The following is an 18623-nucleotide window of genomic DNA, read 5'->3' on the forward strand; positions in this document are numbered from 1 at the left end:
GCTGGTAGGATAATGGCTACTTTACCATTATCATGGAAGCAGCTGTATACTAAAAACACAAGCAATTTTCATTGCTGGGATTCCACAGGTGCTTGCTGTGACCCTGAGAGCTATTGGTTCTGCTTAACTGTTTCCAAAAACTTGTCATTGTCAAATTGGGGCACCTGTAAATTTGTTATTTGATTCACAGCTCCAAGTAGTTTTTAGGAGATTAGTTGCTTTGATGCAGAGCTAAGAATACAAATATTTGTCTTCAGAAGAAATTGAATATTTGGGAGACTTTAATGTACTGAATAGGCTTACATAAACAAGAGGTTTATAGACAGTGACATCTGAAATAAATACTTTGAACTTTGTTTTATTTTGTCGTAGCATGGCTCTTCTGGTCTGCCCAGGTGGAAACTGGATGAGTTAGTGAGGTGGTTCTGCACAAACCTTGCTTAGGTCTACAAAAGGCTATGAGGTGGTTGGGTGGCAGAGGTTTGTAAGGTTGAGGGCATTGGTGGGTGTATAGTGTATGGAGGACCTTGGGAGTTGGTATGGAAGCATAGGTTGGCATGAAGGGTGTGTGGGATTATTAGGTGAGGGACACAGTGGGTTGACAATTTTGAAACCTGGAAAGTGTGTTAGAAGGTGAGACAGGGGAGATGTGATTGCTAGAATGCTCTTTATATTTTTTGCGCTTATTGAAACAGGGATGAAGCAGAGAGCCAAGGTGGGCCTTTTAATTAGCCCTACTCCACCACTTATAGCTCCTTCTGCACTGTGTCTGGGATGTGTCATACCCAACTTCAGTCAGCACCTGTCACCTTGCCAAACCACTTCCGTCCCAACCACCATCACCACCATCACCAGATCCAATTGAAAATCCCTGAGTCACTGTACTAAACCCAGTGTGAGGTGTGCTAAGTCAGAAATTTTCCTGACTCTGTATTTTCAAACTTGATGATGAAAATGTTGGCCTATATGTCTTCTTAACTATTTAATTTTATTTACCTTTCTTTGTTTCATCAGCAAACCAAGCTGTCATGTCATTGATATGGGTTGTAAATGGATGAAGCCCATGAACTGATGATATGGCACTTCACTATTCTAGGCTTACTAACCCAAAAATGATCCATTATCCCTTTTGTCTGCTTTCTGCCATGTTGATATGAGGAAGTTAGAAAGCTACAAAGGGATCAGTTCCATGTTTTACTTCTCTTTCAAGGCATTCTGGGGGCTCAAGGGTTAAACATTCCACTGCCAACGAGACTCACTGCAGTATCAATTGTATGTCTGTCCTTTTACAATATAGACAGAACATCTCAGTAGGGGGGAGGCTGATTGTATCCCAGAAAAAGGATCCAGTGGAGCCACACATGTGAATTCCTCTGCAGGCTCCTGTTCCCACTGTCTTACATCCCCTCCGTATTAGCATAAGTACTGTTTTAATCTCTTCCCATCAACACATGATCATGAAGAATACGATAATCAGTCCCTGTAATCCATTCACAAGTTATCACAGGATATCGACATTCATTAGGTTTTGTAAATTCATAATTGCCTATTTCAAACTACGTAATGACAATTGACCATGTGACTGATGAACCTTTTGTTTTATCCCTTTAAAAAATACTGTCTTTGTGTGTAGGGCAGAGATTCATGAAGAGGTGTCACCACAAGTCGATGAAGGACTACTTCTGGTCACATTGAGAATCTCTCACTGGTTGTCCGATAATAAAGCATCTGCTTTTGCGCAAAAACTTGTGTCGTCTAGATTTGTGGAAAAAAGACATCAACAGATGTGTCGTCGCTTATATTATGAGCAGCTTTTCTTGATGTGGCACCTTGCTGAATGCCTTTGGAAACCCAGGTATACCATATGTGCAGGTTCCCCTTTATCTATATTGTTTGTTATCTCCTCAATGAATTCTAATAAATTAGTCAAACTCAACTTCCCTTTCACAAAGCCATGTTGATTCTGACTAATCATATGATTTTCTAAATTTCCTGCTGTAGTTTGTTTAATAATGGATTTTAGCATTTTTGCTGAGGCAGATGTTAGGCTAACTGGCTGACAGAAAGCAGGAAACTGTCTCCCTCCTTTCTTAAAAAGTCAATTTGGTGATTTGCTAATTGGCTAGAATTTTTCCTAAATTGAGGAAATTTTGGTGTATCATAATGAATCTATCTCCTATTCCTGCAGCCACTTAAATTTTAAGATCCTAGGATTCAGCCAAGAAGATCCAGGAGAACTATCAGCTTTCAGTTCTAATAGTTTTCTCAGCATCTTTTCCTTGGTAATTACAATTATTTTGAGTACCTCCCTTCTTTTCACTTCTTGATTTTCATGTATTAGAGTCATAGGGACATAGAGATGTACAGCACGGAAACAGACCCTTTGGTCCAACCCATCCATGCCGACCAGATATCCCAACCCAATCTAGTCCCACCTGCCAGCACCCGTCCCATATCCCTCCAAACCCTTCCTATTCATATACCCATCCAAATGCCTTTTAAATGTTGCAATTGTACAAGCCTCCACCACTTCCTCTGGCAGCTCATTCCATACACGAACCACCCTCTGCATGAAAAAGTTGCCCCGTAGGTCTCTTCTATGTCTTTCCCCTCTCACCCTGAACCTATGTCCTCTGGTTCTGGACTCCCCCGACCCTAGGGAAAAGACTTTGCCTATTTATCCTATCCATACTCCTCATAAATTTTGTAAACCTCTATAAGGTCACCCCTCAGCCTCCGACACTCCAGGGAAAACAGCCCCAGCCTGTTCAGCCTCTCCCTATAGCTCAAATCCCCCAACCCTGGCAACATTCTTGTAAAACTTTTCTGAACCATTTCAAGTTTCACAACATCTTTCTGAGAGGAAGGAGACCAGAATTGCACGCAATATTCCAACAGTGGCCTAACCAATGTCCTATACAGCCGCAACATGACCTCCCAACTCCTGTACTCAATACTCTGACCAATATTTTTGACATTTGGTTGTGCCTTCTCCAGTGAAGACAGATACATAATATCTATTCAATAATTCCAGAGAAGTGATTGCTGGGCCTCTTGCTGAGATATTTGTATCATCGATAGTCACAGGCGAGGTGCTGGAAGACTGGAGGTTGGCTGATGTGGTGCCACTCTTCATTAATTGCCCAGTCTAATTCTTTAGGGGATCAACAATTAGTTTAGCTACATTCATTTTCCTTTTAAATTCTTATTAAAATTTCTTCATATCTGCTTTTATATTTCTAGCTAGTTTGCTCTTATACTCTGATTTAATTCTCTTTTTAAGTCATTTTTTGTTGGCGTCTAAAAACTATTTAATGTTTTGACCTACAAATAATCACTACACTATTTTATGTTTTTTCTCTTAATTTGATTCTCTTTAACTTGCTTATTTAGCTATTCACAATGCTATTTTTTCATATACTCTTTTTCTTAAAGGAATATAATTAAGCCATGAGTTATGAAATAGGTCTTTAAGTGGGCAGCACGGTGGCACAGTGGTTAGCACTGCTGCCTCACAGCACCAGAGACCCAGATTCAATTCCCGCCTCAGACGACTGCGTGTGTGGAGTTTGCACATTCTCCCCGTGTCTGTGTGGGTTTCCTCCGGGTGCTCCAGTTTCCTTCCACAGTCCAAAAATGTGCAGGTTAGGTGAATTGGCCATGCTAAATTGCCCATGGTGAAAGGTGCAGGGGTAAACGTAGGGGAATGAGTCTGGGTGGGTGTGCTTCGGCAGGTCGGTGTGGACTTGTTGGGCCAAAGGGCCTGTTTCCACACAGTAAGTATCTGCCACCATTCTCTACTTCCTACCTGTTTACCCAGTTGTTTTCAGCAAAACCAGTTCTCAGACGTTTGCAATTCTGTTTACTTAAATTTAACATACTCTTTCAACCCACACTTCTCATCTTCAAACTGAAATCTAAAATGTTAGAATCAGTTTTGCCTAGAAGCTCCTTCACTATGAGATCATTAACACATTTAGTTTCATTATGAGATAGCAGGAAAATAGGTCTAAAGTTGTCTATTCTTTGGTTGGCACTAGAATGTACTGCACTAATAAACTGTCCTAAATAAATATTATGAATTCATCTTCCAGAATAGCTTGATCAGTCTGCTTGGCCAAATCTGTATGAAGACTAAAACCACCAATAACTATTACCGTATCTTTCTCATAAAACTCCACATTTTGTCCTATAAATTCTGTTCTTCAGTGAATTTGTTAGTTGGCCTATAAACTACTCCCATTCATGGTTTTCCAGCTCTAACAGCTCTAACATGGTTTTCCAGATGCTTAACAGAGCTATTCCATTGAAATTCCCATCTAAATGGCCTATATTGAAATTCAACCTCGTTGTCATTGCACACCCATGCCTCTTAGTCACCCTTCACAAACATTTTACCTCCTTTTTCTAAACACAATTTCTCACACTCATAACTCGTTGTTTTCTCACCTTTTAGAAGAGAGCTCAGAATTCCAGAGAGATTCAGAGAACTGAGGTTTTCATTAGCAATAACCACCATGACAATCAATGACTGCCCACTGAGGCCAGAGCGAAAGAGGTCTTACACCAGTAAATGGCAAATGTTAGTACACGTTGCCTTGAAAGCCTGGCTCATGACACACTATGGTGTGCACCCACATCAAGAAAGCTTATCCCTAGATTTTAGATTCTCTCTGTAGGATATTTTCTCTTTTGACGATATTAGGCAAAAGCTTTCAAAAGCTGATTGGGGGCAGATGTTCGCAGGTAAAGGGATGGCTGGAAAATGGGAAGCCTTCACAATTTAGATAACGAGAATCCAGAGAAAGTATATTCCTGTTAGGGTGAAAGACTGGTAGGTATAGGGAATGCTGGATGACTAAAGAAATTGAGGGTTTGGTTAAGAAAAAGAAGGAAGCATATGTAAGGTATAGACAGAATAGATCAAGTGAATTCTTAGAAGAGTACAAAGGCAATATGAGTATACTTAAGAAAGAAATCAGGAGGGCAAAAAGGGGACATGAAATAGCTTTGGCAAATAGAGTTAAGAAGAATCCAAAGGGGTTTTGCAAATACATTAAGGACAAAAGGTAACGAGGGAGAAAATAAGGCCCCTCAAATATCAGCAAGGTGGCCTTTGTGTGCAGCTGCAGAAAATGCAGAAAAACAAGTATTTTGTATCAGTATTTACTGTAGAAAAGGATATGGAAGATACAGAAAGTAGCGAAATAGATGGTGACACCTTGCAAAATGTCCATATCACAGAGGACGAAGTGCTGGATGTCTTGAAATGCGTAAAGGTGAATAGATCCCCAGGGGACCTGATCAGATGTACCCGAGAACTCTGTGGGAAGGCAGAGAAGTGATTGTTGGGCCTCTTACTGAGATATTTGTATCATCGATAGTCACAGGTGAGGTGCCGGAAGACTGGAGGCTGGCTAACGTGGTGCCATTCTTTAAGAAGGGTAGTAAGGAAATGCCAGGGAATTATAGACCAGTGAGCCTGATGTTGGTGGTGGGCAAATTGTTGGAGGGAATCCTGAGGGACAGGATGTACATGTATTTGGAAAGGCAAGGACAGATTAGGGACAGTCAACATTGCTTTGTGTGTGGGGAATCATGTCTCACAAACTTGATTGAGTTTTTTGAAGAAGTAACGAAGAGGATTGATGAGGGCAGAGTGGTAAATGTGATCTATATGGACTTCAGTAAGGCATTCAACAAGGTTCCCCATGGGAGATTGGTTAGCAAGGTTAGATCTCATGGAATATAGGGAGAACTAACAATTTGGATTCAGAACTGGCTCAAAGGTACAAGACAGAGGGTGGTAATGGAGGGTTGTGACCAGTGGAGTGTCACAAGGATCGGTGCTGAGTCCTCTACTTTTTGTCATTTACATAAATGATTTGGATGCGAGCATAAGAGGTACAGTTAGTAAGTTTGCAGATGACACCAGAATTGAAAGTGTAGTGGAGAGCGAAGAAGGTTATCTCAGATGACAACAGGATCTTGATCAGATGGGCCAATGTGCTGAGAAGTGGCAGATGGAGTTTAATTCAGATAAATGCGAGGTGCTGCATTTTGGGAAAGCAAATCTTAGCAGGATTTATACATTTAATGCTGAAAATATGTTGCTGGTTAAAGCACAGCAGGTTAGGCAGCATCCAAGGAATAGGAAATTCGACGTTTCGGGCCAGAGCCCTTCATCAGGAATGGCTCTGGCCTGAAACGTCGAATTTCCTGTTCCTTGGATGCTGCCTAACCTGCTGTGCTTTAACCAGCAACACATTTTCAGCTCTGATCTCCAGCATCTGCAGACCTCACTTTTTACTTATACATTTAATGGTAAGGTCCTAGGGAGTGTTGGTGAACAAAGTGACCTTGGAGTGCAGGTTCATAGCTCCTTGAAAGTGGAGTCACAGCTCGATAGGATAGTGAAGAAGGCGTTTGGAATGCTTTCATTTATTGGTCAGAGTATTAAGTACAGGAGTTGGGACGTCATGTTGCGGCTGTACAGGACATTGGTTAGGCCACTGTTGGAATATTGAGTGCAATTCTGGTCTCCTTCCTATCGGAAAGATGTTGTGATCCTTGAAAGGATTCAGAAAGGATTTACAAGGATGTTGCCAGGGTTGGAAGATTTGAGCTATAGGGAGAGGCTGAACAGGCTGGTGTTATTTTTCCAGGAGCTTCGGAGGCTGAGCGGTGACCTTATAGAGATTTACAAAATTATGAGGGGCATGGATAGGATAAATAGACAAAGTCGTTTTTCCTGGGGTGGGGGAGTCCAGAACTAGAGAGCATAGGTTTAAGTGAGAGGGGAAAAATATAAAAGGGACCTAAGGGGCAACTTTTTCACACAGAAGGTGCTACGTGTATGGAATGAGCTGCCAGAGGAAGTGGTGGAGGTTGGTACAATTGCAACATTAAAAGGCATTTGGATGGGTATATGAATAGGAAGGGTTTGGAGGGATATGGGCCAGCTGCTGGCAGATAGAACTAGATTGGGTTGGGATATCTGGTCAGCATGAACGAGTTGGACTGAAGGGTCTGTTTTCATGCTGTACATCTCTATGACTCCATGACTCTATCCATCTGATCTCCGTATCCATTGACTTTGTCCTGTGAAGAAGCATGAGCTGAGCAAATAGAGGCTGGTGTAGCTGCTGGCATTTCTCCAGCATTGCTTCTCTTGCACTCACTAAAGGTCTGCATTAAAGAGCTGCAAAACTCTTCACTTCCTGCAGTGAAGGCCAGCAGTAAAGAAGTACAAATCAAGGTGAGTAAAGTACAATGACTTTTAGAAGTTTAGAGGTTATGCATGAAGCAGTGAAATCTTTAGCGAACAGATTTGTGTAGTGAGAATCTTTCATGTAACAGTTCAAGAGTTACCTTGTTTCATTGTTCATAAGCTTACCAACAGGGCCGTTTCAAAGAACCATATTGCCTCGCTGTCCTCTCACTTGTATACCTGGCCGAGTTCAAAATAATTTGCTGGCTCTTTGAGGTTTGATGGGCTGTATGAACTACTCCTGCTCACATTGCCTATGAATTCTCAATTAAATCACAATTAATTAGTCCACTTCCACACTGAAGTGACTGATTAACATGACAGTTTTGTGTATGCCTCCCAGTGCATGCTGGTTAAACTTTCAAGTGGCAGAACCACATTCGGTCCCTGACTGTATGTCATTTGTAATTTGCTGTCCACACTAGAACAAGCTTCCCATTGGCAGTTTTTGTTCTGCTACACATGTAAATTAAAATGGAATGAGGTAAGTACTTGAAGAAGAAAAATATAAATCAATATAGGCAAATGACAGAGAAATAGTAAATCGCTTCAGTTAAAGAGTCAACCCTGGATGCAGTAGGAAGAACAACTTCCTCCTGTTTTATAATTTCCATCATTATATGCACCTCTGAGTTCTGCTTATTACACATATACAAATATATATACATACTGATTACACATAGAATATTGATTAGTGTATTTTTTTTTGTAGGTGCCTGTTGGAAGAATCTATGTGAAGAATCAGTTTAAATTCATAATTGCATGATAAAATTCAAGTTGTGTATTTTTACTTGCAACATTTTTTAAGATAAATTTGGGCAATCAATGGATATTGTACATGAATTATTTTTATGTTTTATACATTATTAGCAAAATTGATACATAAATAATAACTATTGGATTACTTTTGAAGTAATTATTAAAATGATAGAACACATTTTAAATGATACTTTGTGAATTAATCTTTTTGTACTTTTGAAGTCCTTTAAACAGTTACAATGAGGTATGGTGGCTCAGTGCCTCACTGCAACAGGAACCCAGGTTTGATTCCAGTCTGGAAATTGCATGTTCTCCCCATGTCTGCACGGATTTCATCTGGGTGCTCCGGTTTTCTCCCACAGTCCAAAAATATGGATTGACAGTGGTAAATTGTCCATAGAATCTAGGAAAGTGCAGGCTGGATGGGTTAGCCATGGTAAATATGAGGCCATGGGGATTTGGAGCAGGGGTTTGGGTCGGGGTGTGATGCTCTTCAGAGGGTCACTGTGGACTCAATAGGTCAAACAGCCTCCTTTCACACTGGAAGGATTCTATAATTCTATGAATGCTGGAATGAACATCTTATACATTATTGAAAACAATTTGAGTAAGTACAAGAGATCAGTTAAAAAAATCAGTGAAAAGAAAAAGCTTTGTAAACTCTTACCGGAGCACAGAAAATACTCTTGCCATTTTGCCAATGGCTCGAATTTTGTTCCTGATGACCTCTTTACGAGCGGCAGCTGCATTTGCTTGGAACAAAAAGTAGTACTTGATTCAGAAAAGAGAAGCCTAAATTCTCTTCACATTTTTTTGAAATAACAAAATGGGAACATTTCGAATCAGGCTTCCACCTCGAATAAAGCATCAAAATTGCCCAAAATAATGTATAGATTACCTCTTCGACTGTCAAAACACATTAAGCCATCTTAAACCTCTCTGCCACCCTTTGAGATAATTGTGCATGTCATCCTCCCCCATTGTCTCATTGCTACTGCCTATCTCAATGGGACTGCTATAAAAGGATTCTGGATAATCCAAGATGAAGGATGGGGAAAACATGGTGACTGTAGGAGCTGCTCCTTTTTTGAGGTAGTTTCAGAGTTGGAGCTGACTTCCTTGAATTCTGGGAGCAGTAATTATTGCTTTATAAGCTATTGCATTATTTTGGAACTTTGGGGAAATAAATCAAAACAATGGCAACTTTAAGAAGGAGGAAAACAAAGGGTAGTGACCACATGGGCAGTAATTCAAACAGAGGAAGAAACCTACACTGCTTTCTGACACAGCAGTAATCTGCACAGCTTGTGCATTTGCTGTCTATTTTCAAGTATCTCTGGTCAAGTTCTAAGAAAAATAAACAAACTCCAATCAGTGACATTCACAGAAACCTGTATGTGGGAGCAGGAGCAGCTCAATGGCTTTTCAAAGTGTAACCTTACTGTTTTTCTTTTGTAAATCTACATTAGTGAGTAGAGTGTGTTTTTTTTATTTGATTATATGTTGTTATTGAGACCAGTCTCTTGATTAAACTTTTAAAATATAAAAACATAGGTACTAAGTTAGCCTGCAGTGGTGTTTTTAGAGCAGCAAGACTGTGGTATTTTCTGGGTCTGTAGATTGTTAAGATGCAAAAATAGCCTTTAGTAGAGTCATATGCTCTTCCTGTTGGATGAGGGAGATTGGGGAGAGTTCCGATGCTACTGATGATCACATCTGCACCAAGTGTGCTTGATTGTGAATCCTATTTTATCACATGGATCGATTGGAGTGGCAGTTGGAAACAATGAGGAATTTACAGTAGCTATCAGGAGTGATGGATGGCAGTTGCAAGGAGGGAGATAAACCGAAGATACAGTCAGGTAGATGGGTGACCTCCAGAAAAGGTAGGAGAGGGAGGCAGGTCATACAGAAGTCTCCTATGGATATTCCCATCTCAAACAAATATGCTATTTTAGAAAGTGTAGGGGGTGATGGACTCTCAGGGGAATGTAGCACTGACAGACAGGTTTCTGGTAGCAAGACCAGCTCTTATGATATGAGGGCCTAACAGGTAAGGCAGAAGATCATAGCAATTACAGAGGTGTAGGTTAGAGATGGATAGGACTGGCAGCTTAATGTTTCAGGTTATTATGCTATAGGACGGATTGAAAGTGGGGGGGGGGGGGGTCGAGAGATGAGGGGCAGTGGCATTTTTGATTCGGAATAACATTACGGCTGTATTTAGGGTGGATATTCCTGGGAATACATCCAGGGAAGATATTTGGATGGAACTGAGAATTGAAAAAGGGATGATCACCTTACTGGAATTGTACTGTAGACTCCTCAACAATCAGAAACAAATTGAGAAACAAATCTGTCAGGAGATCTCAATTCATCTGTAAGAATAATAAGATGTTCATGGCAGGAGATTTTAACATTCCAAACATAGGATGGGATTGCCATAGTGTTAATGGCTTAGATGGAGAGGAATTTGTTAAGTGTGTACAAGAAAACTTTCTAATTCAGTATGTGGATGCACCAACTAGATAAGGTGTAAAACTTGACCTATTCTTGGGAAATAAGGCAAGGCAGGTAACTGAGGTATCAGTATGGGAGTACTTTGGGGCCAGTGACCATTATTCTATTAGCTTTAAAATTGTGATGGGAAAGGATAGACCAGATCTAAAAGTTAAAGTTTGAAGTTGGAGCAAGGCTAATTTTGATGGTATTAGACAGAGGCTTTGAAAAGTTGATTGAGGGCGGATGTTCGTAGGTAAAGGGGTGGCTGTAAAATGGGAAGCCTTCAAAAATGAGATGAGATGAAAGTCTAGAGACAGTATGTTCCTGTTAGGGTGAAAGACAAAATTGGTAATTGTTGTGAATGGTGGATGATGAGAGAAAGTTAGGTTTTAGTCAAGAATAAGAAGGAAGCATGTGTCAGGTATAGACAGCAGAAATCAAGTGATTCCCTAGAAGAGTTTACTTATGAGGGGGATCAGGAGATCATAAAGGGGACATGAGATAACTTTGGCAAATAGGGTTAAGGAGAATCCAAAGGGATTCCAGGGACAAAAGGGTGACTGGGAAAGAATAGGGCCCCTTAAAGATCAGTAAGGCCATCTATGTGGGGAACCACAGGAGATAGTGGAGATACTAAATGATTATTTTGCTGGTATTTACTGTGGAGAAGGATATAAAAGATAGAGAACATGAGGAAATAAATAGCGACATCTTGAAAAATGTCCATATTACAGAGGAGGTGGTGCTACATGTCTTAAAATACAAAGGTGATCAGGTGTCCCCTAGAACTCTGTGGGAAGCTAGGAAAGAGGTAGCTGGGCTCCTTGCTGAGGTGTGTGTATCATTGATAGCAATAGGTGAGGCACCGGAAGACTGGAGGTTGGTTATTTAAGAAAGATGTGAAGGTAAAGCCAGGGAACTATAGACTGCTGAGCCTGACAACAGTGGTGGGTAAACTGTTAGAGGAAATTCTGAGGGACAGGATTTACATATAGTTGGAAAGGCAAGGACTGATTGGGGACAGTCAACATGGCTTTGTGCATGGGAAACTGTGTCTCAGAAACTTGGTTGAGTTTTTTTAAGAAGTAACAGAGGATTGATGAAGACTGAGCAGTGGATATGATCCAAATGGACTTCAGTAAGGTATTCAACAAGGATCGTCATGGTATACTGGTTAGACCACATGGAATAGAGGGAGAACTAGCTATTTGGATACAGAACTGGCTCAAAGGTAGAAGTCAGAGGACCGTGATGGAGAGTTGCTTTTCAGACTGGAGTTCTGTGACCAGTGGTGTGCCACAAGGGTCAGTGCTGGATCTACTGTTTTTCATTATTTATATAAATAATTTGGATGTGAAGATAGGAATTATGGTTAGTAAGTTTGCAGATGACACTAAAATTAGAGGTGTTGTGGATAGCGAAGGTGGTTACCTCAGCATACAACAGGATCTTGATCAGATGGGCCAGTGGGCTGAGGAATGGCAGATGGAGTTTAAGTTAGATAAATGTGAAATGCTACACTTTGAAAAAGCAAATCAGGGTAGAATTTACACACTTAATGCTAAGGTCCTGGGGAGTGTTGCTGAACAAAGAGACCTTAGAGTGCAGGGTCATAGTTTCTTGAAAGTGGAATCACAGGTAGATACAATAGTGAAGAAGGCATTTGTTATGCTTGCCATTATTTTTCAGTGCATAGTGTATAGAAGTTGGGAGGTCATGTTGCAGATGTACAGGACATTGGCTAGGCCACTATTGGAATACTGCATGTAATTCTGGTCAAACTTGAAAGGGTTCAGAAGAGATTTACAAGTTTTCTGCCAGGATTGGAGGATTTGAGCTGTAGGGAGAGGCTGAATAGTCTGGGGCTATTTTTCCTACGTCATCGGAGGCTGAAGGATGACTTTACAGAGGTTTATAAAATCATGAGGGACATGAATAAGGTCTTTTCCCCAGAGTGGGCAGTCCAAAAGTAGAGGGCATAGGTTTAAGGTGAGAGGGGAAAAATTTAAAAGGGACCTAAGAGACAACTTTTTCATGCAGAGGGTGATGTGTATATGGAATGAGCTGCCAGAAGAAGTGGTGGATGTACAATGACACCATTTAAAAGGCATCTGGATGGATATATGAATAGGCAGGGTTTAGAGGGATATGGGCTAAATGCTGGCAAATGGGACTAGATTTATTTAGGATAGCCGGTCGGCAGGGATGAGTTGGATCGAAAGGTCTCTTTCTGTGCTGTATATCTCTGTGATTCTAATTTTATATTACTTAATTATTTATAACCAGAACACATTGAGTAATGATTTCCTTTTGTTCAGCTCCACCTTTACTTCAGCAGTTTATCTGTACTTGGCCTTCTTTGCTTTCTAGCTTACGTGCTGCATCTTAGTGACATTAACAATTACATGGGTTGAGTTTCCACATATTGCTGATAATGTTCAATTCAGTAGGTGTGGATCTTATTTGATCTTGTCATTTCCAACACGAAGATTATCTATTCTCACCCATGTCCCACCCACAGCCATCTGATAAAATTCACATTTGTGCCGTTGTTATCTCTACACTTAGCTATTCTGATTTCCCATCTTCCTGCTGCAAGACTTGTTCTCCCATTAGCCTGACTTTTACTGATATATGTGGACACATTCCTGCAACCCCTCCAATTCAAAATTATCATCTTGATTAAATCTCATTATCTCTGTAACTTATTCTTGTCCCAAGTCTTATCTTCAGAACTCTACATTTCTCCTGACTGTAGTCTTAGCTATACACCTTCTTTTTCTCCATCATTTAAGAGACTATACTTAAGTACCAGAGGTATTTCTATTCATGAGAAGTGTTTTCTAAAGAATCATGTATAGGCCAGAATATTCACACTGTGTCAGCTATACGAAGGCAACTCTTTTTCTATATATTGTAAATTGTAAAAAGTACTCCTACCATCAAATATCTCATCTCCATCTGTCATGAGTTCATCATCAGAGCAGATATTTAGAACATTCACCAACATTTCTGTCACTGAAACAAGAAAAGAATGAAATTAAATTTCAGAACAATGTCATCACCTTGCTAATCTTGACCATCATACCATCATCTTGATCACAACCTCTTTATTGGAAAAGATGCTGATGAGACTAATGAAAATCAGAGAGAGAGTGAAGAAGGAGGATACATCACTTTAGGGTGTTCTTGTGCACTTTCACGTTACTGCCTCAAAGCAAACCAATTGATTATCTGCGAGTTGTGAAAACTCCAGAAAGATGAAGATCAAAGATTATAGAGCATAAAATGCATTCCCCCGCGCCCCCCATGAAAAAGAACTAAAAAAATTTTAATATTATTAGCAGATTTTCATGTATTGCATGATAATAGGAGTTAAACCTTCATCATCACAAACAACAGTATTGTTCAATCATTTGAAGTGATGGTCATGTTTTGCACAGTAAATCAACTGAATTGTAACAAAACTTGTGTGAAATGGCATCTTATGTCTGCAATTTAAATCTAGTTCATCAAAAAATGTTGTAGTTCTACAATATTTTAAAGTTTGCTTCATATTCTTAAGAATTAAGATTTTACTTAAACCTAAGTGAGAATTAAATTATTACAATATTGAATAGCAATTATGAAGGACAATCAAAATCGTATTGTCTGTTATAAATGTTCATTAGCTTCAGTCGTGGGCCATTTCTTGCACCTACTGCATTGGTATTTACAACTGCCTGGAAAGTTACTTGGCTCAACCTAAATGATCCAAGTTTCCTTGGATATACCCTAGAAGCCACAAGTACAGAAAACGACTGTTCAATCACGAATCTTCCATTTAGTCTTGGGACAAGCTTTGCTGTTTCCATGGTGATGATGTAACCAAGGATCTTGATGGCAGTCTGATTAAAATCTGTTTTGACATGCTTTGATCTAATTCTACCAATTGGTAAAATAATAAAGATAAATATAAAATGAAAAATATAAAAGCTACAACATGGCAATCTAAGTAATAAACTATAGAGATGACTGACAGTGGTTTTCCTGAAGGTCACTACACCCGTGATGAGAAGAAAGACCTTCATTGTAACCTCGGCTGTTGCAAGAATTGAACTCATGTTTTTAGTGTTACTCTGCATCACAAACCAGCTGCCCAGCGAACTGAGCTAACCAACTGCATTTCTAATAAACAGGATAACCTAGATTGCTTTGAATCATATTATTTTCGTGAAAACTTGGCTATCCTATTAAATTTTAGGTAGCTTTCTCTTTGTGTGTTTGAAACAGAAACTTACATTAATTTCCTTTCAAAATGGAAGGAGACCCACATGTTCAACAAAGCTTATGATTACAGAACTAGAGAATGTTTGTTTCTACGTAAAGTTTGAACCAAGGCAACAGATGAAAGAAAACATCCTTCTATAGTTGATAGACAGAATAGGCTTTGCCACATAAATTTATTTTTCCAAACGTATAAACAAACATAAATGATTGACCATTCAATACTAGCAATCACCATGCTGCTGAATGACAAAGACATTACCCATAGTATGTGACTGATTACAGATTAAATATTGTGAATATTTAAGTTTTGCTCAAACACCTTTTACATCCCAGTAAAAGGTACCACCTTGGAATTATCTATAAGAGTATCATGGAGAAGGGATACAACACAATATTCTCACTTTTCTGCCCCCATTCACAATTAAGATTCACATTACACTATTTACAGATGAGCTTTTTTTTTAAATTATGAGAAAATTGGATTCTTTCTAAATTATTTCACCAAAATTTCAGAGGAACACATTACTAAAATAATATAATTTGGATTAATCTAACACAACATTTAAAGTAACTCAAATTTAAATCCATGTAATTTACAGACTAAAATTACATTGGAAATTATATATAGAAGCCTTGAGAGCTGAAGCTCAAAAGTTTGTTCACATACCTTTCTCACCAACAAAAGGCAAGGACCAAGTAAAGACATCCATAAAATTTGGTAGCCAGTAAGGATGCGGAGAACAGTTGAACTGTCGAATGTTCATAACATTATTCTCGTATTTCAATACTGCAGCTAAAATGAAGTAGAGAGACACAGTAACAGCTTAGCACAGTATCAGTTACTTAGGTTATATACCACAATAGCAGCTGCAGAAACTTCCTTGATTAATTTTTGCGAGGATAATCTTGTGGGTTATTAAGTAACAAACATTTATTAAGAAATTGCAAAGTAATTCAATGTAAATGAAGAACGTTTGAAGTGTAAACTTATTCAAGGCTCATTGACTTTGTTCCTGAATTCTCTATTTCTTGGTTCACTGAAGATTAAATATTTGCTACTTCAACAAATTTTGTTATCACAAAGCGAGAATCACTGTTATCTTAATTGTCTTTCATGCAAGCTCCTAGTACTCAAAATATATGCAATCAGTGAACTTAATGCCCACTCGCCCAAAGGGGACCAGGCTGGGAGTTGGGGGAATGCATTTAATCAGGTGGGTCATCAGAAGGCAAGACAATCCAACTGCATGGAAAAGCTGATGCCAATTGTTACATTTGTGGTCAATTAAGGGTCTCATCACATTAATACTGGTGTACCCTGCTCATCTATTGATTGTGAAAGAAGGGTTCACCTCTTTCAGTCACCTTTCTTCCCAGCCGCCTCCCGACCCTACCACCCAACCAGAAGGCCCAATTATGGCCAGGGTCACCATTGCAGCAGATCGCCAATCCTTCCACTAAGTCTGCCTATCTAATTAATTGTTTCTCTAGCTAACTGAACTTAAAGCCCACAGCTGTTTTTCTCTTGTTGAATCTTTCATTGGACACTGGTTTGTAGGGGCTCCAATGGTGCAATGGTTGTATCCCCACCTCTAGACCTGCAGGCCTGGGTTTAAGTCTCACCTGCTCCAGAGATGTGTAATAATATCTCTGAACAGGTTGATGTGGTAATATCCAGACACTGGTTTATTAGAATTCTTATGACACACTGGTGGTGTCAGAAGGCTTAGGTTCAGGCCTGACCTGCTCCAGAGGTGCATCACAAGACAGGATGATGGTAAAAAATATGGAGACCCCTGCTTTGTTGTGCCTTGTTTTTCATGCAGAATCTTTGGGTGAGCAACTTCTGCTCAAATTTCTCGCAAAAACTAGCTGGTATGTGATTTTCTTAATTTAAGGAAATATGTTGTTATTCATGTTGGTGAAATGTTAACCGCTTATAGTGCCTGAAAGATTGGACATTGAGTTCATTCCTCACCTTTGTTGGTCTGAATTATCATTAATGGGCTTAGCACATAACTTAAATCAATTAGAAAACATGGTTGATTTACTGGTGGTGGTTAATAGATGAAAAAATACCATGAGGGATGTGGTAATAGGGAAAAAAAATGTTCAGTTGTGCATTAAACCACTTCTGGATATACAGAAAAATAAAGATGGGCACTGGTTAATATTGAGTGATGCTATCAGCATGGGTTGAATTCCTGCAATGGCTGAGGTTACCTTGAAAGATTCCCCTTCACCTGAGGTGTAGTGATGCTCAGGTTAAACTACCATCAGTCATCTCTCTCTGATGAGACAGAAGTCCCATGGTCCTCTGGGGCTATGGTGACTTTACCTTTACTTTGAAAATACAGAGTCTATGAAAGTGCTCTTATTGAATCTAGTGCATGTAAAGTGCTAATATCTGACTTTCACAAACAGTGCAAATATCTGGTGGCTTCATACTACCTCAAAGCAGACATCCACACTTGCGAGCCTGACAAAGTGATTGGAATAATCATTCTTAACAAGCACAATTATAATAACAATTGTATCAATAGATCTACTGCCAAGCATGACTGCACAGCCCTGCTCAAAAGAAAATTACAAAATCATTTGTTAAACTTGTGTGAGAGAAACAAGCTGCCTTGTAGTATATCTAATAGTAAACCACAATAAACAATCCTATGTCCAAGCACAAATGAATTCTGTAAAACACTCAGAGTGATGTTCCATTGCACTCCATCTTATCTTATCTTTAATTGTTCTGCACAACGTGAATTGGATAAATGGTTGAATGAGTTGCCATAACTAGTTCAGACTGAGTTTTCTGCATATATGGTGAAGGATTCCTTCACCTTCACAAATACTTTTCATGATCTGCAAATTGAAAGCAGTTCCTATCTCTGTACTTGTTCCAACACTGGCAAGCCTAATGAGTCACCCAAGGAGACCATGGACATTTTCGTCATGTCACTGCAGAGGAACCTCAATTATCCAAAGGACAAGGGCAGGAGTATTTCATTTGGTTAATCAAATTCTGGATAATCGAATGCTGGATAACATAGTTTAGCCAAGCATCGGGACCTTGCGATCTTGCTGGATAATCTGCTATTCGGATAATTCCATGCCAGATAATCAAGATTCCTCCGTATATCAATACAGACTGTTGTGTTCTGAATTTGCAATCATTGAACTTTTGAACTCAGCAGCTTGTGGAGTTGAGTTCAATTTTTTACAAAACCATTTTAGCCAACTAGATAGCATTGCCATTTCTCCAGTTAGTGACATATTTGGTGTTTTCTACAAAAACTTGTTTTCTATGGAATGTCTCTCCAGAAGAGACATTTGCAACTTTCTGATAGATACATTTGCAATATTTGAATCTTTTGGCTGTATATAATAATTTCATTACACACTTTAATTTACCTCATCCTATGCTCAAATTCACCTTTGAAATGGAGCAATCCAGTAAGCTCTTTTGTCTTGAAGTGCTGTATGATACATCTGATAATGTATTCCTTATTACCGTCTACCACAAGCTTACTTCCATTGATCAATGCATGTGTTGGAAATTGTACAGCTCCATGTATTTTAAGATTGACCTATTCAGCAATCTCATCCATCGTGCACAAGTCATTTGCTCACTCTCCATGGCACATCCAATTATCTATCCATGTCAGTACACAACTCCTAAACCCACAAGGTTTCATTATACATGCTAACCTCTCATGCGGAACATCTACAAAAATCTTTGGAAAGTCCAAGTAAACCCCATCTCCTAGCTTCCCATTATCAACCCTGATAGTTTCATCCTGAAAATTCCAGTAGATGTTTCAAC

At 39.4% G+C, this 18623-nt stretch overlaps 1 protein-coding gene across 7 annotated transcripts in view; it reads right to left on the minus strand.

The window, feature by feature from the left end:
- Window positions 1-18623, minus strand: part of LOC132823387 (protein phosphatase 3 catalytic subunit alpha-like) — a 430022-nt gene that overhangs the window by 36203 nt on the left and 375196 nt on the right. For all 7 annotated transcript variants that reach the window (XM_060837153.1, XM_060837149.1, XM_060837148.1 and 4 more), the window contains 3 exons: window positions 15468-15593; window positions 13472-13549; window positions 8697-8781 (listed from right to left, as the gene is read on the minus strand). In XM_060837153.1, the coding sequence (XP_060693136.1) occupies window positions 8697-8781; window positions 13472-13549; window positions 15468-15593 (289 nt within the window). The remainder of the gene's footprint in view (window positions 1-8696; window positions 8782-13471; window positions 13550-15467; window positions 15594-18623) is intronic.

Source organism: Hemiscyllium ocellatum, chromosome 16, assembly GCF_020745735.1.
Source record: "Hemiscyllium ocellatum isolate sHemOce1 chromosome 16, sHemOce1.pat.X.cur, whole genome shotgun sequence".
NCBI lineage: Eukaryota > Metazoa > Chordata > Chondrichthyes > Orectolobiformes > Hemiscylliidae > Hemiscyllium > Hemiscyllium ocellatum.